We start from the raw sequence: 23,208 nt of genomic DNA on the forward strand, positions 1-23,208 counted from the left end.
AAATGTCTGTGAGAGGGCATTGGATAATCAGAGTCCAAATTTTTACAGGTTACAAATGTGAGGAGAATTTACAGACTTGGAGAGTGTCAATTGTTTTTGTTTTTTTTTACAAAACTGAGATTGAGAAGGTTAAGTGAGATTATATGGTTAAGCAATTGGATTTAGCTGAGAACAGACCTTTTTCAAATGGTGGCTGAATTGTCTGGCTGTGACTCTGTCCTAGCTCCTCTCTCTCCTACACTTTCAGCTGAAACTCTTGCCAACTATTTTAAACAAAAGGTGACAGATGTTCAGCCAGCGGCGGATTCCCGATGAAGACCAGCCCGGGGATTCCATGTGGTCTGCCGAGCGCGGCTCTTGTCACAGCCTCGCTCGGCAGACCATGTGACTAGCGCGACCGGCCCACCGGAGGATGCCCAATACCCCGATAGGCCAATCCGCCCCTGTGTTTAGCAGTCTTTTGCTACATCTGTCCCACAGCCTGTGTAGGTTGATGTTTTCAATCCTGGTGATGGGAATTTAGTGGGTCAGAGTTCATGGATGACCTTTAGTCCAGTGGTCATGACAGGCATGGAAAAAACCCTTGCATCTATGAACCTCTAATTTGGATCCTATGCCTTCTGCCCTGGTAGAGAGCTCAGCCTTGAAAAATTTGGAATAATTTTTGTTAATTCTTGCCTTAATCATGGTACCATTCCCCTTTGTCTTAAGCAGTCTTTGGTGCATCCTATCCCAAAGAAAGCCTCTTTAAGTCCAGCTGACCTTAAGAATTATCACCCGGTTTCAAATGTACCTTTTTTTTTTATCAAAGTAATGGAAAAAGCAGTGTTTGTTCTATTAAATGACTTTGCTCAAAAGGTAAATGTTGTGCATCCATGACAATCAGGTTTTTGCAAAAACATTTGTTGTGAAAGAGCTCTAGTGGTTTTAATTACTGCAGTTAGGATGCACATTGATAAAGGTAAAGATGTCATTTATGTATCAAGTGACATAAGTTCAGCATTAGAAACTGTGAACCATGATTTACTTTTATCTCATGTGAAGTAGTTTGGTATTGTTGGTTATGTGCTGAAATGGTTTAAATCATTTCAGGAAGGACGTCACTTTCAAGTTTGACTTGTGAGGTTCCTCAGGGATCCAGTCTCTCTCTGTTGCTTTTCAATTTATTCTTAGACCCCTGCCTGCTATTATTTAAGAATAGGGTTTTTAGTTGTTCTGGGACAGCTGCCTTCACTCCATCAACCTCCTCCTCATCAGCCTAAACCTAGTCCTCAACTCAGCCAAGACTGAACTCCTCTTCATTTCCCCAAATCACAATGACCTTTCACAGCCGACCCCCTCTACCACCATGGTGACCCAAGCACGAGATCTCGACGTGATACTAGACAACCGTCTGAACTTAAAGAAATTTGTCACCAACACAACCAAGGACTGCTTCCACAAATTACAAATTCTAAAAAGACTTAAACCCCTCCTCCACTTCCACGACTTTAGGACGGTCCTCCAAGCTACCCTATTTTCCAAAATAGACTACTTCAAATCCCTCCTGCTGGGACTCCCCGCTTCTACCACAAAACCCCTTCAGATGCTTCAGAATGCTGCTGCCAGAATTCTGACAAACTCCAACCGAGGAGATCACATCACGCCCATCCTCAGGAATCTACACTGGCTCCCTATAAGCTTCAGAATCCTGCATAAGTTCCTCACCATTATTCACAAGACCATACACAATCAGCACTCACTTGACCTACATATCCCGTTACGACTGCATACTTCTATAAGACCTATAAGAGAGGCCTATAAAGGAACCCTTCACGCCCCCACCACAAAATCCACCCTTCGCACATCCACCAGGGAACGGGCCTTCTCTACAGCGGGGCCAACCATCTGGAATACCATGCCTCCAGACCTCAGACAAGAACCCTGCCTGTTGACCTTTAGGAAAAAACTCAAGACCTGGCTGTTCCAACAAGCCTTCCCATAACCTGATCCTAATTCTCTTAATCCCTCTCTTAACCCCTTACTCCTAATTCTCTGAACCTGTAAAGACACAACCTTTATCCATCTGTAAACCTCACTTCCAGTATTGTCAGTGCATTGCATTGTAGCCATACTTATTACTTTTGTATATAAGTGCCATATTTATTATTTATTTATTTATTTATTTATTTATTTAAGTTCTTTTAATATACCGATGCTCAAGACCAAGTCTTATCGTACCGGTTTACAATGGAACAAAGGGAAACCATTAAACAACTGTATCAAAGATAAAGTTACATTAAACAGGGAGCAAAAACATGGGCTTTGAAAGACAGGAAAAATATCAAAATATAACTGGAGAGTACTGAGAGTAGTTATCAACAAGAACAATTAAGTAGCAAGACTAATAAAAGTTAACAAAAGGTTACAGAATTCGGCTGGTGATTTATCATAGGCAATTATTAGGAAAACATTTTCCTGTAAAAAGGGAGGAACAGGGGAGGTAAGCGGAGGTGGGGGGGTGGTGTCAGGGCAGGGAACGGGGCGGGGGGAGGGAGGAGATAGGGAATGGGTAGGAGGGTGAAAGAGACAATATTGGTAGATAGAGGTTCTGTCAACCGTAGGCTTGGACGAACAACCAGGTTTTCAGTTTCTTTCTGAAAGATAGATGGCATTGTTCCTGACATATATCTGGGGGGAGAGAATTCCAGTGTAGCGGACCCACTGTCGAAAGTGCTCGTTTATGGTTGGAGTTGTGGACCAAGAATTTGCTTGGGGGAGCCTGGAGAGAGCCTTTGTATGCGGATCTGATCGGCCTTGTGGAAGCATGAAGTTCGAGGGGGATGGAGAGTTGGAGAGGGGATTGTTGGTAAGATTTGTGAATGATAGTGAGAGTCTTGAAGAGTATTCTATAGTGGATTGGTAGCCAGTGTAGGATTTTAAGAATTGGTGTGATGTGGTCTTTACGATGCGAGTTGGTAAGAATCCTGGCTGCTGCGTTTTGCAGCATCTGTAGAGGTTTAGTAGAAGAGGCGGGTAGACCGAGTAGTAATGCGTTGCAGTAGTCAATCTTTGAAAACAATATGGCTTGAAGAACTGAACGGAAATCATGGAAGTGAAGGAGATGTGAATCGTTTTTCTGACGATTGAAAATATCGTACGATATTTTCAAAATCATCAGAAATCGGGGGCTCCCCGAAGCCGATAGGAAAACCCCACACAATTGTTCGTGGGGTTTTCTTATCGTTTTGGGGGAGAGCAGGAAAAATGGCACACAAAACAACCCCTAAACCCACTCCAACCCTTTAAAACACATGCTTTAGCTTCCCCCACCATCCCGACCCCCCCCCAAAAAACTTTTTAAAAGTACCTGGTGGTCCAGTGGGGGTCCCGGGAGCGATCTCCCGCTCTCGGGCCGTTGGCTGCCACTAATCAAAATGGCGCCGATGGCCCTTTGCCCTTACCATGTGACAGGGTATCCGTGCCATTGGCCGGTCCCTGTCACATGGTAGGAGCACTGGATGGCCCGTGCCATTTTTAAAGATGGCGCTGGCCGTCCATTACTCCTACCATGTAACAGGGGCCGGCCAATGCCACGTATACCCTGTCACATGGTAAGGGCAAAGGGCCATTGGCGCCATTTTGATTAGTGGCAGCCGACGGCCCGAGAGCGGGAGATCACTCCCGGGACCCCCACTGGACCACCAGGTACTTTTAAAAAGCTTTGGGGGGGGGGGTCGGGATGGTGGGGGAAGATAAAGCATGTGTTTTAAAGGGTCAGGGTGGGGTTTTTGTTTATCTGCTCGGGTGCAGCCAATAAAAAAAAAACCAATCGGACCGCACAAAAAAAATTCCCCGATTGTCCCCGAACCCGGAATCAGAACCGATTCCGGTTCCGATTCACATCTCTAATATTTATAGCGTGTTCTATATGTGATCCATGGTACAACCAGTATTTATTTTGTTAAGATTATATTGTTAAACTTCTGTTATCTGCACTTTCAGTTATCCAAGTTCCCATAACCCCCTGTTCATTGTAACATCTTCTTCTTTAATGTTAATGTTATATACCCTTGTTCCATGTGAACCGATATGATATGATATGTTTCATGAATGTCAGTATAGAAAAGAGTTAAAAAAAATAAATAAATAAATATATTCTGACGACATCCACGTAGTAGCAGCGCTCAACTCAGATTCTTTAGTGGAGTGTAGTTGTTGTATATCATAGATTAAAAGTTAATCCTCAAAAATCTGAAACAATTTGGTTTAGGAAAAGTAAAACCAATATTAAATTGGCTCCTCGTATGAAAGATGTTTGTATTCCTCTTGTTGATGTGATCAAATTATTGGGTATGTACTTAGATTAGTGGTTCTCAACTGGTGTGTTGGGTCACACTAGTGTGTCAAGAGGTCCTGAAAGCTGTGTCGCAGAGCCAGCAGAAGACTGATCTTTCTTCATCAGTCTGGGCAGGGGTTGGCTGACTCCTCCTTTATTGGGTATGACAGGAAGCTGCTCTTGCTTCTTTCTTCTCTTCCTGGCCAGTGGGAGATTGTTCCCTCTTCCTTCACCCAGATCACCAGCTCCTGTTCATATGGGCCCGGCAGGACCAACAACTATCTTCCTCTGTCTGGCCTGGCAGTGAGGCTGCTGATGCTTTCTTCACCTCATGAGGCCTGGATGTGAAAGCAGAAGCATGAGGAAGAGAGTTGATTGCTCTATAGATCCACTGCTCCTGCCTCATCTTCCTCTCCTCAGTGCTTCTTGCCCTCATCTGCCGCTGATAAAAAGGGAGGAAGACTCTGGATTAGACTGAAGTCTTTTCTGCTGGCTGTGAGCCAGGAAGAGGGGGAAATGTACTGGGCAGGAAGGCATGGGAAGATAGGAGTTCAAGAGTCTACTGGGCAGGAAGGGATGGAGGAAAGGAAGTTGGGGTTGCTGGGTAGGGAGAGGTGGAGGAGGGAGGGGTTGGAGGCTGCTGGATTGGGAAGAGAAATGGAAGTAGAGAGAGAGAGATGGAGGTGTGGGCTGCTGGGTTGGGGAGAAGGGGGTGGGGGATACTGAGCTGGAAGAAAAGAGGTGGTCAGAGCTATTCTGGGTAGGGAAGAGCAGAAAGGGAGAATGGGGAAGAGGATGTGGGGTGGGGATGTGTCGGGAATGTTGGACAGGGATATGAGCATGTGACGAGATGATTGAGGTAGTTGGGAGAAGTGAGGGGGGTGAATGGGTACAAGATCCATACTATATCAGTTTTGAGAATATGCATTTCTTCTATCTTTGACCTTTGCTTAGTGTAGAAGGAAATTTCTAGTCTCCAGTTTTGCATTGCATGGAGAAGGTGGTCTTGGGGTTTCCATTCCAGGTTTTGTTTCCACATTTATAATCTGTGGTCTTTTATTCTATATTTGGTGAAGGCAGATCTGTCTGTGTTCTGTGTGTATGTGACTGAGATGAGGTACTTTACTAGAGGTTTGTATCAGCCTTATTTGTTGTATTTTCTCAAGATTATATTGCACTGGTAGTGAACTGCTGCCTTTTTTATGGGTAGGGCTATTGCTGTTTCATTTCTTGGAATTAGTGCTGCTAAGGTATAGCAGATTTGATATATATGTACAGAGTGGGGTTGTTTGTACTATTTTACAATGCTCCTGGTAGCAGAGGGAGTTTGTGATGCTGTTATTAAGATGACACCAGAATCAGAATATCTTTTTTGTACGGTGAGTTGTACAGGGAAATGCCTCAGTTCTGCTCTGCACCCATTGCTGAGAGTCCATCAAGCTAGGTTGAGAGAACATTGTACAAATCTCATCTTTGTGTGAGTTTCCTCACGCCAAAGGTCATCAAATTTTCACAAGAGTGTACTGTTCTGTTCGTAGGTCTCACTCTGCATGTCAAAGTGGCCCATAACTCCTACACTACTACCTAAACCTCACCTCCAGTTACTAGGTGGGCCTCCTATAGAGGTATAAATACCTAACTACAAGAAGGCCCTTATAGCTAGTCTCTCAGTCTCTCCTTTATGTTCTTAACCAAGTCTAATTCAAACATAATCAGATTTTAAAAAATAAGTGTAAGATTTAGACCAGGTTAAAGTGCCTCTGATTATCCAAGACAATTCAAGGCAAATATCTGAACTGGATTTTGAGCTAGGCTGAAGGAGATTCATGCATTCCAAACGTCTACCTAATGTGGCACTGTCCTGGAGTAACCCTGATAGTATATTAAAATATTTCATTACATGTGTGCTCTTCTGTCTAAAGCACTTTATAAACAGGATTTCAAAACTTAAGAAAAATAGAGAGGTTAGAGAATTTCAGAAGCAAAGGTGCTGGCATATCTGCTTATTATCTAAGTATACTTACCGTGTCCAGAGTCTCAACAAACACCTCCCCCAAAACATCTGTGCTTCCTATATAAGTCATTTCTGGTAAACAGGATTGCCAGGTCTCCCATTCTCCAGACTCATCTACATAGTAATCAAACACTGAAATCTCATGGTCATAATCTGGTAACCTATAAGAACAGAGAGGTAGAGCGGTCATTCCATGTTACGAAAAGATAAGACAATGAATTATTACTGCAATGTAGCATACAATTTAATTGCAGATCAGTAGTTTACAAATAGATGTAATGATGACCTCCATTGGTGGATCTCGGAAACCTTCCCTATTTCGTCACAAAAAGAAGACGTAGGTAAAAAAAAAAAAAGAAAAAGGCCGAGCCAGAACACCCTCCCCCCAGGAAGTCTTTCTATCCATCCTCCCAGCCCCCTTCCCCTCCCCTGATTCAGCTGGCAGGAGGAGTCGTGAGTAGCATTTATTAACTGCTTCTGCTCACTCTTCTGCTGGCTTCCTTCTGCGGTCAGATTGTACGGGGCCCATGGCTTCCCGAGACCCCCGCCAGCCCCATGCAGGTCTGACTGCAGAGAGAAGCCAGCAGGGGAGGAGGCAGCAGCAGGTAAGAAGCACAAATCCTGCCTGCTGGAGGGGATCAGGCTGGGGAAGGGGGGGGGGGCAGGGATGCAGAAAGTGATTATGCCAGAAACCGGCAGGGGATAAAGCAGTGATATGATTACGCCGGGGTGGGTGGTGGATGAGGAAGGTTATATGATTACGCCGGGGTGGGTGGGTGGGGACGACATTATACCAGAGTGGGGGGTGGGGGGGGGGGGGGGGGGAAGGGATGTGATTTATGTCAGGGCGGGAGGGAGAAGAAGGACTTAATGTGATGAGGGAAATGGTGAAGGTGATTATGCCAGGGTAGGTGAGGGATGTGATTATGCTGGAGGATGGGGGAGAAGCGGGGTTTAAAAATCGATTGTGGAGCTTTAAGAATGTAGTTATATAATGGTATGGGAGGGGGCGGGGGAGCTAATATACTTGTTTGCCTGTAACCCAACAAATAGAATATCCTGCCCTGAGCTAGGCTACAATATATTTATTGATTTTTTTTTTTTTTTTAATTTCACAGCCAGTTGTAAGGGTAATAGCTGTCTAACAGTTAAAACCCTACTGTGGAAAATAATGTTAACATGCATCTCCTTAAAAACAGCCTCTTTCTTTCAAAAGATAAAAAGGATTTTTATCATATATATATCATATATATGATATATATATGATATATATATATATCATATCATATATATATCATATATATATGATATGATATATATATATGATAAAAATGTATTACATGTATCTATCACGTAACAAAGGAGAGAGGAGAATGAGCTCACTCAGTACATCTTAACACACAGGCGTTTTGCATAAACTGTTTTACTCAAAGTGACTAACTAGACAAATGACAATATCATACGATGTTTATGCTCAAACAGTGTAATCTGCAGCCTCTCACCGCGCAATGGGTCACAGGCTGTAGTCAGCTCATAGAGCTTAATTTTTTGTAATCATTTACCGTCATTTGTCCACCCACTACCTTTATTTAAGCCATTTCATTAACTATCTAAAGAATTTTTTATTAGTGATTTTTAATTAGAACAGAACGTTCTTCTAAATGTCAAATCCAAAAATAGAATACTTAGCCGTCAGTATTTTTCAGACCAGCCACTCCGGGCTGGAGTGGCTGGTCTGAAAAACCAATTTTAACCAACCCAAGGGTTGGTTAAAATTTAAACAGCAAAGCCCGGAGTGGCTGGTCTGAAAAATACTGACGGCTAAGTATTCTATTTTTGGATTTGACATTTAGAAGAACGTTCTGTTCTAATTAAAAATCACTAATAAAAAATTCTTTAGATAGTTAATGAAATGGCTTAAATAAAGGTAGTGGGTGGACAAATGACGGTAAATGATTACAAAAAATTAAGCTCTATGAGCTGACTACAGCCTGTGACCCATTGCGCGGTGAGAGGCTGCAGATTACACTGTTTGAGCATAAACATCGTATGATATTGTCATTTGTCTAGTTAGTCACTTTGAGTAAAACAGTTTATGCAAAACGCCTGTGTGTTAAGATGTACTGAGTGAGCTCATTCTCCTCTCTCCTTTGTTACGTGTCAGATTAAGGAGAGGTAGCTGCTTCATTAATTTGTGGTTACATGTATCTATAACATACTAGAAGCATGGGACATAGAAGTATAAATCTAAAAATTAACAATGGACAATAGACAATAAATGGAATGCAAATCATCAATATCATAACACACCCATCATGTTCCGTAAAAATGTCATCGGTCAACAAAGCAACAGTGCCACATGATACCTACACTGAGGTATAAACCTTTAGAAGTTCATTAAACTTCCTCTTCTCGGTCCCTTCTAGGAGTCCTCCTACTGACCAAATCAGACAGAAAATGAAAAGTCGCTCAATGTGCAGTTGGCCTCCGATGCTCTGAGCCTTGTCGTTTAGCATTGCCGCCAGCAGGTTAGCGCAGGTGCTGAAGAGCCCGACCTCTGTGACTGGAACAAGGGGTCTGAGGAAACAAACAGGTCAGACCAAATGCTTGTTCCTTTCATTGCATGCATTGTTTTACTGATGTAAACTGCTTTGAGCTATTACCGGAAAAGCGGAATAAAATGGGAGAAAATAAACAAACATGTGTCACTGAAGCCATTTTAGTAATCTTTGTATATTAATTACAACATAGGTTAGATGTGAGGAAGGGAGTTTTTAATCCTGAAAGCTAGCCAAGAAACAATTAACAGGGTCATTTATCAAATCACATTATGGCGTTTTCTGACTGCAGAGAGAAGCAGTGAGGTTTAGGTAGTAGTGTAGGGGTTAGGGGCCACTTTTACATGCAGAGTGAGATGTACGAACAGAACAGCTTGATCAATCTAGGTTGAGAGAACATTGTACAAATCTCATCTTGTGTGAGTTTCCTCACTCCGAAGGACATCAAATCTTCACAAGAGTGTACTGTTCTGTTCGTACGTCTCACTCTGCATGTAAAAATGGCCCCTAACCCCTACACTACTACCTAAACCTCACCTCAAGTTATTAGATGGGCCTCCTATAGTAACATGCAGGTCAATCCAGTAAAGTGCGGCCGCGTTTACTCCGCTCCTAACCCACTTTCTACTCACTTTCCGGCCGCGTTAGCCCTTCCTGCGATCCACAATCCCCTTTAACCTACTCTTACCGCGTTCTTAAATCCCCGGGTAACCCCTTCCGCACGCGACATGTATATTACATGTAAACAATCGAATTAGCTATTCCCTACCATCCAGTAACGCGCGCCCCGACTATCGCTTTTTTACCCTGCCGTTTTGCCGCGCGTTTAACCTGCTAACTTACCGCCTACCCTTACCCCTGCGTTAGAGGCAGGGGTAAGGGTAGGCAGCAAACTTTCCCCCAGCCCCCGCTCACCTGCCCTGGCTGCGTCCATGGGTGCTGGTCTCCCGGGCAGCCCCAGTCCTCTCCCCTCCTCCCGAAGCAACAAAAGTGAAAAAAAGCGAAAAAGCGAAAAAAAAAAAGCGAAAAAAAAAGTTGCAAGAGAGAGAGAGGGGAGAGAGGACGGGCAATCCTACGCTCGGGATTGCCAGTCCTCTCTCCCCTCCTCCCGAGGCAAGGCGCAAAAAGCAGCCTTGCTCCAGGAGGAGGGGAGAAAGGACTGGCAGTGTAAAGCGACGAAGCGACTTACTTTTTTTGCAGCCCCCCTCCGGAGACGGACATCGGCGAGGACGACCGCTGCTCCCCTGCCTCCAGCTGCCCGCGAAGATGGACACCTGCAAGGGCGAAAGTGGCCCCTGTTCGTGCAATTGGGCCGCTCAAGGCGTGACGTCACGACGTTTGGCGTCACGGCATATGAAGTCACGTCTTGAGCGGCCCAATTGCAGGTACAGGGGCTGCTTTCGCCCGTGTGATGCGTCTATCTTCGCGGGCAGCTGGAGGCAGGGGAGGGGAGGCAGGGGAGGGGAGCCACGGTCGTCCTCGCCGATGTCCGTCTCCGGAGAGGGGCTGCAAAAAAAGTAAGTTGCTTCATCGCTTTACACTGCCAGTCCTCTCTCCCCTCCTCCCGGAGCAAGGCTGCTTTTCACGCCTTGCTTCGGGAGGAGGGGAGAGGGGACTGGCAATCCCGAGCGTAGGATTGCCCGTCCTCTCTCCCCTCTCTCTTGCTACTTTTTTTTTTCGCTTTTTCGGTGCCATTTTGAATATTGGCAGCCGACGGTCCAAGTGCAGGAGATCACTCCCAGACCCCTGCTGGACTTTTGGCAAGTCTTGTGGGGGTCAGGAAGGTCCCCCAAGACTTGCCAAAAGCCCCTGGTGGTCCAGCGGGGGTCCGAGAGCGATCTCCTGCACTCGGGCCATTGGCTGCCAGTAATCAAAATGGTGCCGATAGCCTTTGCCCTTACTATGTCACAGGGGCTACCGGTGCCATTGGTCAGCCCCTGTCACATGGTAGGAGCACAAGATGGGGCAGGCCATCCAGTGCTCTTACCATGTGACAGGGTCCGGCCAATGGCACGGATACCCTGTCACATGGTAAGGGCAAAGGGCCATCGGCGCCATTTTGATTAGTGGCAGCCGATGGCCCGGGAGCGTGAGATTGCTCCACAGACCCCCACTGGACCACCAGGTACCTGTAAAAAGTTTTTTGGGGGGTTGGGAGGGTGGGGGAAACTAAGTTATTAGTTTTAAAGGGTTGGGGTGGGTTTTTTTGTTTATTGGCTCGGGCGCAGCCGATAAACAAACCGCGATTGGGCCCGATGAAAAAAAAAACCACATGTGAATCGGAACTGGAATCCGAACCGATTCCGGTTCACATCTCTACTTGCTATCTCTAAGGCTAGTTGTTCCTGTACAGCAGTGCCTAACTTTATTGCCTGCGGTAGTGTGCCTCTCCACCAGAAAAAAGCAAATCTGCCCGGAATCAAACCCAGAGATCCCACTGGGTTTGAAAGTGCAAAGTACTAGCTGATGGGCTGACTCCAGAAACAATATTTTCAATTTTTTTCTCCCCAAACCAGTTTATGGACTATTTTATGACTCTAATAAAGCACACCAAACTGCTATGTGTTTGTACAATATCATAAACCTTGGATCCCTTATCCTTCCTAAAGTGTGATGGTCTCCCATAACCTCTTGCCCTGCCCTGTCTTCTGCTTACCTATTTATTCTTCTATGGCCCTGGAACCTTTCTGCATTTGCCGTGTCTCAGACATACATGCAATTCAAATGTATCTCAGTCTCTGAAATTTGACCGTCATCTGCCCCCAAGCTCTCAGGAAGGTTTGCATCCTCCACTGTTACTACCTAGGCCTCACATGGTGACCTATTATATATTGCATACAGAATTATGACATAAAGTGTATGGCATTACTTGGCATCTTGAAGGACAAAACTGAATATAGGATCCAAAATCTTGTAAAAGGCTTTAGAAAGTACCTAAAGTGGAGGGAAAAAAAAAAGCAAAAGTTAGTGTCAGCTTTGTGTATGGATTAAAATGTTTGCTGCTGTGTCGGTCACTCAGAACAATAAAATTCTGTAATCTCCAAACTGGCTTTTAATGACTCAAATCTGTCTCTAAAATAGATATTTTGACTGGAAAATATTTACTATAAAATAAATAGTACCTGCATATTCTGTTTTGTGCACAGATTATAATTAGTAACTATAATCCACCAAAGGTTATAAAGGAGTAAGACAGCAAATATGGAAGTTGTGATTTCCACTGGTAAGTGAAGAAACAAATCTGAGTGACCCTCGGCTCTTCATTCATCTTTCATTTCCTGCATTCATATTGCACTTTTGCTAGTTCTGGACAAAAAAAATGTTTCCTTTCCCATGTTCATGTTCTCGCCTTTCTGCAGCTAGCTAACGCAAGTTAACTCTGCAGCCAAGATTGATGATGTCTCAGCTGATTTATCAGTATATGTTGCACATACTTTTCTTAAAACCCATGGAAACATGACCAGACTGGAACGCCTGAAATGGGCAATGTCAGCAAGAATCTCATGTCAATATGATGATGCAAACAAGTGCAGAGTCTCCACTACTAAATGAACTTTCTCACAGCAAGCCAAATGGTGAAGGGCGAGTAGCAGCAGTGCCCGCTAGTTTTTACAATGCAGAGAAATTTGCAAAAGCTATTAAGGAGAATAATGCAATTACTGGCACATGGGGTATCTGTTATTACAAGCTTTTCAGGTAAAAGCAATGGATATAAAAAAAAAAGTTTAAATTCTAAGATTTGAAGCCAAAACTCCAAACTCCCTACATTAGTACAACTTTATCGGTTCACTATACACCGACTAGTATTACAGTATCTACTGATGTGCAAAAGGAAAATGTACAGCATGTGGTTACAACTCAAAATACGAATCCTTTATAACTCTTTCTTACAAGCTGCAGAGTTTCCCTGGTACAGACCCTAAACCTACTGGGGAGGTTGATTTCGAGCTCTGGAAAATGCAGACCCAGCAGGTACTAACAGACCTCTAGTGGAAGAAAAAGAAAACTGCTGGGAAGTCTTACTGCCTTTCACTGCAGAGGAAGGTGTTAATGTGCTGGAAACCACATCTTGAGCTGTGTTAGATACATAGGGGTACATTTTAAAACAAAGCGCGTGCTCGCACTTTTGTTCGCGCACCAGGCGCGAACAAAAATACGCCAGATTTGATAAGATACGCGCGTAGCCGAGCGTATCTTATAAAATCTGGGGTCGGCGCGTGCAAGGGGGTGCACATTTGTGCAACTTGCACGCGCCAAGCCCTGCGAGCGCTGCCCATTCCCTCCGAGGCCGCTCCGAAATCGGAGCGGCCTCGGAGGGAATGGGAGCGGCCTCCGAAATCGGAGCGGCCTCAGAGGGAACTTTCCTTCCGCCTCCCCCCACCTTCCCCTCCCTAACCCACCCCCCCGGCCCTATCTAAACCCCCCCTACCTTTGTCGCACAAGTTACGCCTGCTCAGGCGTAACTTTGCACACGCCGGGCCGGTTGCCGCGCGCCATGTTCCGGTCTGGGGGCTGGTCAGGAGGCTGTGACCACACCCCTAGAACACCCCCGGGCCGAAACCATGCCCGCGGCACCGCCCCGGATGATATGCCGACCGTTTCACGCCCCCCCGACACGCCCCCGGATGACGCGCCGATCGCATCACGCCCCCGACACGCCCACCCCAAGAAAGCCCCGGGACTTACAGGCAGAACCTGTAAAGTAAATGTCACACTGGCTCTCTGTTACTATGGCTCACTATTGTTCACAATTGTTTAAAAAAAAAAAAATTCTACTTACAGTGTTTTCTTGCTGGTTTCTTCCCTCCAGCCAAGTTTTAGCTAATGGTGTCCAACCAAGTGCTTCTCCTTCTATATACAATATTCCCTGGTTTCGTAGGGGAGAGATAATGTCAGTGAATAAAGGAGGACATACTTTCAAATTTATTTAGTGGGTTCCAATTTCTTGGTCATGTAAATGGTAAAGTGGACCCCAGTAGAAACAGTAGGGGGTAGCTTTCCTTCCTTTGACCGGTCAGGGAGAGCATTGGCCCCTCTCACCTGCGTTAATGCTGGCACAAACAAAGCCCCCGCAAAGAAAAATACACCACTCTCTCAGATAATACCAAAACTCTCAGCTTTATTTCTGCTTTTTCATCCAGTCGCTCTGCACACTTCCGAATAGAGTAATACTCAGAATTCATGAGATACACAGTCAGAGTAAATATCAACGATTATACCCTATTTAGCACTTAATGTGTTAGTGCACTACTCTCTCAGCCTTCATTTGAACCAACAATTAAATCTTCCCACCCTCCCATTTTTCACTGCTTGGGATTCAGTACAAAGTACGCCTAGAGACTTAAAAATGAAATCGCTATGCGTACTTTTACTCCTCTACCTCACTCCAGCACTTTTTATTTGGATGAAAGTACGCATGCTATGAAATAAACAGCAAGAATACTTTGAGCTGCATTAAGAGCCAGGGGCAGTTAGTGATCCACGCATACCTGCACAAAAACTTGTGATTATTGCTCCCTACGTGAGAATGCATTGTGTTTGTCCTGCTCTGCTGATACTGGGAAGACTCTGCCAGTGTTGCCCATAAATTCTATCTTTCCTTAAGCAAAAAAGGCATCAGTATTCAAGAAAGCCCAGGACAAGCTCAGAGGATTCACAATGGTAGGAACAGGAGAATGAAGGTAAAGATCAAGTGAGGTTCATGGTACTACTATTAAGAATAATATAAATAAGAAATTTATTTTTATATCCCTTCTCATCACCACTGATGCTCGAACCATGCTATAATGCACAAAAGAGCATAAAAATAGAATGCAAACACAAATAAATAAATAAATCAGCAATCATAATAGATCACATTCAACTGAAATAAAATGCAAAATGCAATAATGTACCAAAGATAAAATAGTAGGCATGTGCATTTGTTGCTCCATTTGTTTCAATGGTATATGCATATCTCACAAATTGATGGTGTGCGTGTAAGTAGTCAGCAATAAATGTACGCGCATAACATCTGTTTTGCGCGCCTACTATCCATTCATGAGACACGCTCCTACTGTCGAAACGAATGGAGCAACGAATGACATCCCTATAAAATAGTAAATTAAATTCCAACCTCCTTATTGCAAATATACAAAATACAACAAATAAAAATAAAGGAGGTAAGGAGTACTTAAATCCTAATGCCTCCGTCCCCTCTGGGAAAATGGGCAGACTAGATGAGCCGTCTGGTCTTTACCTGCTGTCATCGCTTGAGCAAAGTATTTCCAGATATTTGAACTTTTACAGGGCTCAGTAATTTTGTGGAACAGAGGCCAAAGAGATTTGTACAATTTTTCCTCTGCTCAGTGACTTCTTGTTTGGATTTCTGTCATGAAATCAAATACAAACGGCATACCACAACTTTCTGATTTGCTTACAGGAGGTGTTTAAATCAAATGCCACATTAGCTGGGTCTCAGTGTGGAGATTATATGTGAACAAAGAGTATCAACAAATGCAACAAAGTAATGATAAAACAGGACTTGCCATATTCAAGTTCCTGTCTGTTATTGTGACTGACTACACTGACACTTACCGTAAGTACTTTACATCTACTGCAGTGATGTATCACCTATTTTGCTGGGACTATACATTTAGGGGTCTATGCAATATAGTGCATTAACACTAACACAAGCATTAACATGTCAAACATATATAAACCCACATTAAAGTTTGCATTAACACACTTTAGTACGGTAGTCTGTTACTCCGTGTTAATAGTAATGTGTACTTAACTCAGCCTAACACATAAAACATATTGATGAACTGCTTATATGTATGCAAAGCAGCTCATTAATATTAAAATTGGTTACTGCGAATCATGTTAAGTCTCTCAATTTGTAGTAATCCCTAGAGGGGTAGTTACACTTTTCTGAGAGATCAGCAAATTGATGCGCTGCTAATGTCCCAGCTCTTAACTGTAAGGGGAGTGAATCCTTATGCTGTGGCGTGATTGGCGCAGCCTAATTGGCGAACCCACTAGACCCATGCTGACAGCTGGCAAACCTGTGCTGGGCAGGGACAGAACAGAAGCTTCACCTATACCAAACCTGTTCCCCGCAGGTTGAGTCTTTGGGTTCCAGGAGCTAGCAGGACTTAGGTGATTGTCCCACAGAACGAGCAAGATGAGAAAGTCCAGGGCCAAACTGAAGACAGGGCAGGCAGCGGTTAATCAGTTACCGGGTTTGGGCCAAGAGTCAGGGCAAATAGCAAGCAAGGTGTAGTCAAGGTTCATAGCAGGGTTAGTGACAGGCAGCATAAGATTCAAGTCTTATCTGTCGGACCATTCCCATCAAATCAGAATTAATGCCAACTACTCTCCTTGGTACGATATTCCCATCGGAGTTCTGCAAGGCTCTTCCCTTTCAGCTTTGCTCTTTAACATCTACCTAGCACCTATTGGCAAATTACTTGTGGGACTCTGCGTGCGATATCGTATCTATGCAGAAGATATTCAGTTCTACATTGAACTGCAACCTTCCTGTGTTGCACGTCTAGTTTGTTATCTCTTTGCATGTCCTCTATTAAATCCTGAATGACATGCAATAAATTATCATTGAACCTGATGGAGACAGACCTCCTGGTACTTCAGCACATCTCTGATTCTGATATCCCTACCACATTGCTATGTCATAGTATGTCACTGAACACTTCTTCTTATTTTAAAAGTCTTGGTGTCTAGTTAGACTCCAGCTTTCTAGCAGCAGATTAAGGCTACTATCAGATCTGGTTTCTTAAGTTATGTTTACTTTGTGGCCTTAAGCCACTGCTTAATGCTGATGATTTTTGTTTTGCTGTCCAGGCTTTAATTTTACCATCCCTGGGTTATTGCAATGTGGCTTACCTAGGTCCTCCTGCTGTAGCTTCAAAAGCACTTCAGTTACTAAAAAATGCTACTGCACGTCTTATCTCTCGTATGCCTGCTGAAGAGCATATTTCACCCATGTTCTACAAGTTACATTAGCTTCTGATTCGGTGACATATAAAAGACAAGATTTCAGTTATGGTGCATCATTTGCTTTAACTTAAATCTTTTCCATGGGCAAATGCTCTTCTTAAAATCTACACTCCTACTAGAAATTTATGCTCACAGAATAGAGGCTTGCTGGAGATACCCACTCACAAACTGGTTTGGCTCCAAGAAACTAGAGAAAGAACTTTCTCTCTCACATCACCAGATTTCTGGAACTTGTTACCCATTAAGTTGCAGCTAGAGACAGATACAAAAAAATTGAAAGTTGAATTGAAGACCTATCTGTTTAATTTAGTTTACTTGTGATCATTCTTGTTTTTGAGTTTAGACCCTATCATCTGGCATGCAAAGCAATTGCTTTATGAATGTGTTTTATCAGTATATTTTTATTGTATTTTATTGGTATGTTGATATGATTACGTATGTTTTTACTGTAAATCACCAAGAGCCATTGTGCATCTAGTGATTCATGAATTTTAAGAAATTGTAAATTGTAGTCCAAGTCCGAAACTATGGTCAATGGCAGGCAATAGGCAAGAGAGCAGTCCAGGTGAAGCGAAGGTCAACACCGGAAGGCAGGCAGAGACAAATGGATAGGCAGGACAAGGTATAAAGACAGGTCCCACACAGGACAACCAAGAAAGAACAGGGCAAGGTGAGGCAACTGAGAAGCAAACAAGGAGGTAAGGAGACAAGGAACCAGCAGGAAGATGAAAGAGTAAGGCACAGGAACACAGAGCAACACGCACTATATCAAGGCAGGAGACCCATTGCTAAGGCACCGGCTGGCAGCAGGCCATGGGTTAAATACCCAGCCAGAGCTGACATCATGTTTGTGTGATGTCACCCTTTCCCTGCCACAGGGCCTGTAAATGAAGCAAGAGCGTGTGCGTCTGCACCTATGGTGCACATGATAGTGCTGTGGCACCTGTGCTGCGAAGAAGCAGGAATGATGTCTTGGGAGGCCCGTTGTCTTTCCAGGTTGAGTGCGGCCGGTCGCAGGGCCTTCTGGTGGCTGGGAAAATGTTACATTAATCTTAAAGAAGGAACTTCTGCAGCTCAATCCTCCTTCCACCATGAGTGAATAAAGGGTCTGCTGCAGCCTGATCTACCCCCTCACACCAACTTACCAAACAATGGGGCCCACTGAATATTCAATGACCCTGCTGTCTCTCCTTCTCCTTCCCTTCCTCAAGCTGGTGATCCCAACCCCCAAGAGGTTCCAATGGGGCTCCAAGTTTTTGGTGAAACCCATGTACTTTTAGGAGCATTGGGGGGGGGGGGGGGGATTTTCAGATGACAGTCTAGGACTCCTTCCAGAAACATACTCCTAATTCAGCCACCAGCTGTCACCCTTATGCGATGACCATGACTCCTACCCCCGGGGGCTGTGATTGCTGCCTCTGAAGTATCCCCAGCCTTAGCTGACCCAGGCAGTGGAAGACTCAACTTGGGGATTAAACAGGGGACTTTCCTTTGTGAAACTTTTAAAGTCTATTATGTTTTTCAGCTGTAATAGCCTCATCTTAAAAAAAAAATAAAACAGGACAGGCATTAAACAGTTCAGACTTGTGAAACAGAGCATTCCTGGGGAAATAGTTAGGAATATGCATTTGTTGCTCCATTCATTTCATTCGTTTCAGCAATATGCATGTATCTGACGAATGAATAGTAGGCATGCCAAAACGGATAGTGTATGCAGATGTAGTGTGCTGACTACATACACGCACACCATCCATTTTGATGTGCTTACTATCCATTCATCAGATATGTGCGTAACACTGAGACAAATGGAGCAATGAATGCACATGCCTAGAAATAATGTTTTCTAAGTTAATCAGTCAAATTACTTGAAATTCATCGTTACTTCAATTATTTTTGCAGAGAAGACAATTAATTGCAATACGCTCATCTGTTCTGCTTACTTACTGCTTTTGTGATGGTGGCAGGTGAAGCAAGCTCCAGATCATTTGTCTCGAAGAGGAGTTTCATGTTTTCTGTTAACCGAAGGCTGTCTCCATTACTGAGCTGCAGAACCTACCAGTGAAACAATGAAGAAGCAATCATTGTATCTTGTAGACATTTAAAAAGGAGAGAATTATAAAATTTGGGTTAACATCAAGAATGATTACACCATATATTTTTTCAGTTTTACATAGGATGACTATGTGACGGGTCTCCCACCAGGGAGCTTATTCCATCACTGTGAAGGCTCTGTAATAATTCTAGGTTGGAGAGAGTGCCCAAAATGCTTCTCTAGTATGACCCCACTACAGAAAAAACAAAACAAAACATTGTTTTTTCAGGTTAACTAAAATTTAAGTGTGATGATATTCATGACCACTAGATGGCACATTGTTATGTTGAACTTGGGGAGAAGAATGTGCCATGTGTCATGGCAACTAAGTGTTTTGGGGTTAAGGGTATGTAGTCCTTTAAGATGGTTAGGAAACTGCCCTCATTACAGGAGGAGGGTAGAAGATGTTGTAAATGTGAATTGGTTCTCCATTTTATAAGGGGACATCTGCATCTTTACATGTACTTTTCTTTGTCTCTTTGATAACCACCTCAGCTTAGGTATGTAACACTATGACCTTAATGAGTGAATCCATTCTACTTTATTTTATTCTTTGACTATTGTTTTTACCTACACAATAAAAGTTTGTTGGTTTAGAATTGAGATTTCCAAACTTGTCCCCAGCTAGTCAGGTTTTCAGGATATCCACAATGAATATGCATGAGTTAAAATTTGCCTGCTATGGAGCAGTGCATGCAGATTTATCTCATGCATATTCATTGTGCTTATCCTAAAAACCTGACTGGCTGGGGGTCCTTCTGGGCAGGTTTGGAAACCACTGGTTTAGAATAAATTATGGAGTGAGTTTCATTTTCTGGTATTTGAGGGATGGGGAAAAAAGAAATAGCAGTCTGAGGGGGGTTATGGAGGGTTCCTCTGTGGTTGAGATGCCTGTCTAGCTAAAGATGCCAGTTCACACTATCCTCTGGGCCTGTGTCCACTATATCATCTGCTTGACCCAAGCTCCTATTGAACCCCATCCTGAGAAACTGGCTCTCAGCTTATAAAAGTAGTGCCAAACCCTCTCAACGTTTTATGCACCCCTGTCCTGGGGTGGGGGGGATTACATCTATTTACTTAAAAAAAAAATTCTTATAAGCTTTCTATACTGCAGATTTTGCAAGACAGCCAAATACCCTTTGAGATGGACCATCTATGTTTTATGCAGCATGAGATATTTGGACATTTACATGGCTGTGGTTAATGATACTTGGGCTATGTACCATTAGTTAAGGCTGAAATTAGCTGGGGAAATACCAGATCTCTGAGCCCTTGACATCCTTTCTAAGGGTGAAAATATGGTAAGTATGATAAGCTGGCATACTCTCTTTGTGTGAGGGGGCTCAGGTGAACATAGTATTTATAAAATGTGCATACATACATATGTTTTCTGCAATCTAGAGTAGAATATCTTTGGCGCTAGAAAATCCTTCAAAACATTTGCAAAGCTGACAGTAATTAGTAACTCAATAATACAAGTGGAATTTAAATCATCTATTTATTTTCTCCTCTGACTGTAGCTTATTCTCTTGCTTTCCTATGTACTCTCACTCCCTCTCTCTTTGCCATTGAAGTTTTGACTCCTTCTCGTCACGATCTGTCCTGTTCCTCCTACCATATTTTACCATCTATTCATTGCGCTTTTTTACTTGCTTTTGTGATGATTTGGTAGTAGTTCCTGCATAGAAAAGGGACTGTGCCTTTAAAAAGGCAACATTTTTTCCTTGTCTGAGAATAACAGGGCTGAGAAACTGTGATCACTTGGATTTAAGACTACATTCCCCATAATTCCTTGCCTGCTGATTTTGGCTAACATCCAACAGGGACAAATGAGCATTGAATGTGACTAGTCAAATCTCCTTTGGTGACTGTTCCAGTATATAAGAGGTGTCTGCAGTTTGGTTAAATTTCACCCTGCATCTCCTGATCTATGGGTGTGCGGCTAGAAAGGGGCCCCTGTGACAGAAGGATGCCCTGGTCAATTTTCTCCTGCTCACTTCTAGGCAAGCAGTTTGGCAGTCGAGGCAGGAGAGATTGACTGGGGCCCTGTTTAAGGCCATGGTGCACACCCGGATCAAAGAGGAGCACTTCTGCACTGTGTCCACTGGCTGGGTGGAAGAGTTCACTCCCTGGTGGTCAGTAGACAGGGTACTCTGCTCCCTTCCCCTCCATCCCATTATACCTTAAAACTGAATATTTAAGTTCTTTCCATTTGCATTGTTTGTTTGTTTTTTCTTTTACTTATGATGACCCCCCTCCCCTCCACTGAAAAGTGGAGTAGGAGACCCTCCTTTTCTCCCCTCCCATCCACTGAGAAATAGAGCTTGGAGTCCCCCCCCCCCCCCCACCCCCATTTTTTTGTCCTGCTCACCTACCCTTCATTTTAATGGTCAGCAACCCTGCCTTCCCTCCCCCCACCAAAAGGCAGATTGAGGGCCCCCATGGTTGGCAACCCCCTCCTGCTGAGAAGGCAGAAATGAAAGATTTCCCCCCATTGAGCTCCCTGGCTGAGATAGCGGGTTAGAGGGACCCCTCACCCTCTGCGGTTGGGCATTTCTCTTCCCATCAAGAAGGGGAACCCCTTTTTCATCCTCAACTTTTCCCTATGCTCCTTTGTTTTCCTGAACCCCCAGCTGAAAAGGGGACTCAGGAGGCTTGCGAGCAGTGCCCCCCTTCTCATCAAGGAGACAGTGCAGGCCTCTGTCTCTCTACCTCCTACTGAGAAGGGACCCCCCTCCCTTCACTTTTCCAATATCCTCCCACCCTCCATTAAGGAGATGGTGTAGGCCCCACCTTTTTTACAAGCTGCATTTTCACATTTTGGGCAAGCTGCAGAAACATCCAACAGCCATTTTGCTTTTTTTCTAAGCCTTCTTTCCTTTGTCTCAATCTTCGGTGATGCCACCATGGGGCACCAGAAAATTGTAACCACCATGAGGATGAGGTGGCCTTTAGCTGCTCCCTGAAGACCTAAAAATAGGTTCAGAACATTTTGGCAAGCTGTAGAAACAGCCAACAGCCTTTTTTCTAGGCCTCCCTTCTTTTTTCTCAATCTTTGGTGTCCCCACTAGGGGGCACTGGAGAATTGTAACCACCAGTAGTGGGGTGGCCTTTGGCTTTCTCACCCTAAAGCCAAAGTGATCGATATTCAAGTCTTTGAACACTTATCTTGAAGGAAAAAGAACAGGGAGATTAAGCTTAGCTATGCAACATTGAAAAGCTGATGAATATAGGAGCTGTGGGTTCCTTTAGTAACCAGTTATACTGTGGCTCTGTAATCTAAGCTCTCAAGGAACAAAGTTCTGCTTTAGTATATTTGAAATTAACAGGGACTTGTTGATGAGTGGTTTACTAAGAGAAACTGTATGTTTAATCCAAGAACACTGCTTCAGAAGGTTGCAGTTAGCAGAACTTCCCTAATTGGTAATCTGTAAGGAAAAACTGCATGTTAAGGGGGTTGGACTGTACTAATTTAGAGTGCTTGCAGCTAATGGGGCTTTCTTACTGATCTGCTAAGAGCAATTGCATAATGGCTTAAAGCTACTGTTGAAGAGGAATCCTAAATAATATGGTTATAAGAGGTCTGTGGATTGGGTTTAGTTTCATGAGTCCTGCACTAGAAAGTTTGCAGTTACACAGGAATATTAACTAAATGACCATTAGAAGAAACTGCAGGTTTTGCCTAAAGAAATACACTGGAATGAGCCCATATTGGGGTGTGTTTGTGCAACCTTAAACTGTGAAGGCAGATTCTAAAAAATTAATGTAAGTTGTTTGTAACAAGCTTAAATGCTTCTTTCAGCTGTTAACTTGGTCTCATGCTCTAACAAGTAGTATGTCCTGCATTGAAGCTAACTGGAATTTCTTAAACTCTATGATGTTTTGGGATGAATTCTTAACCCTGTCAGGTAACAAAGAGAAAATAAAAATAAAGTTGCATTCTAATGTATTTGAGTGGCTGTGTGATAACTAAGAAAAACCAGGGGTTAATAAAGGGTTTAGAATTATAAGGTCTCAAGCCTCATAACTTTAAGTTTTAGGCGTGATAGGTGAACAGCAGGCTATAGGAAAGGAAATAGCTCAGGATATGATGGACTGACTGCTTTCATAATTCTACACTGTCAAACCCACTAGTTTTATTAAGTGGCCCATACAGAATCCAGCTGAAGACAGTACCCTCTTGAAGACCAGAGGCAGGTGCGTTACCTTAACCTTCAAAACTGGGACA

The 23,208-nt window shown here is 43.7% G+C and overlaps 1 protein-coding gene across 1 annotated transcript in view; it reads right to left on the reverse strand.

Annotated features, from left to right (window-relative positions):
• Positions 1-23,208, reverse strand: part of LOC115088599 (dynein gamma chain, flagellar outer arm-like) — a 535,861-nt gene that overhangs the window by 235,287 nt on the left and 277,366 nt on the right. The window contains exons 54-58 of the mRNA XM_029596857.1: positions 18,833-18,940; positions 13,671-13,757; positions 11,760-11,824; positions 8,703-8,909; positions 6,343-6,493 (exon numbers count right to left, since the gene is read on the reverse strand). Coding sequence (XP_029452717.1) covers positions 6,343-6,493; positions 8,703-8,909; positions 11,760-11,824; positions 13,671-13,757; positions 18,833-18,940 — 618 coding nt within the window. The remainder of the gene's footprint in view (positions 1-6,342; positions 6,494-8,702; positions 8,910-11,759; positions 11,825-13,670; positions 13,758-18,832; positions 18,941-23,208) is intronic.

Source organism: Rhinatrema bivittatum, chromosome 3, assembly GCF_901001135.1.
Source record: "Rhinatrema bivittatum chromosome 3, aRhiBiv1.1, whole genome shotgun sequence".
Classification (NCBI taxonomy): domain Eukaryota; kingdom Metazoa; phylum Chordata; class Amphibia; order Gymnophiona; family Rhinatrematidae; genus Rhinatrema; species Rhinatrema bivittatum.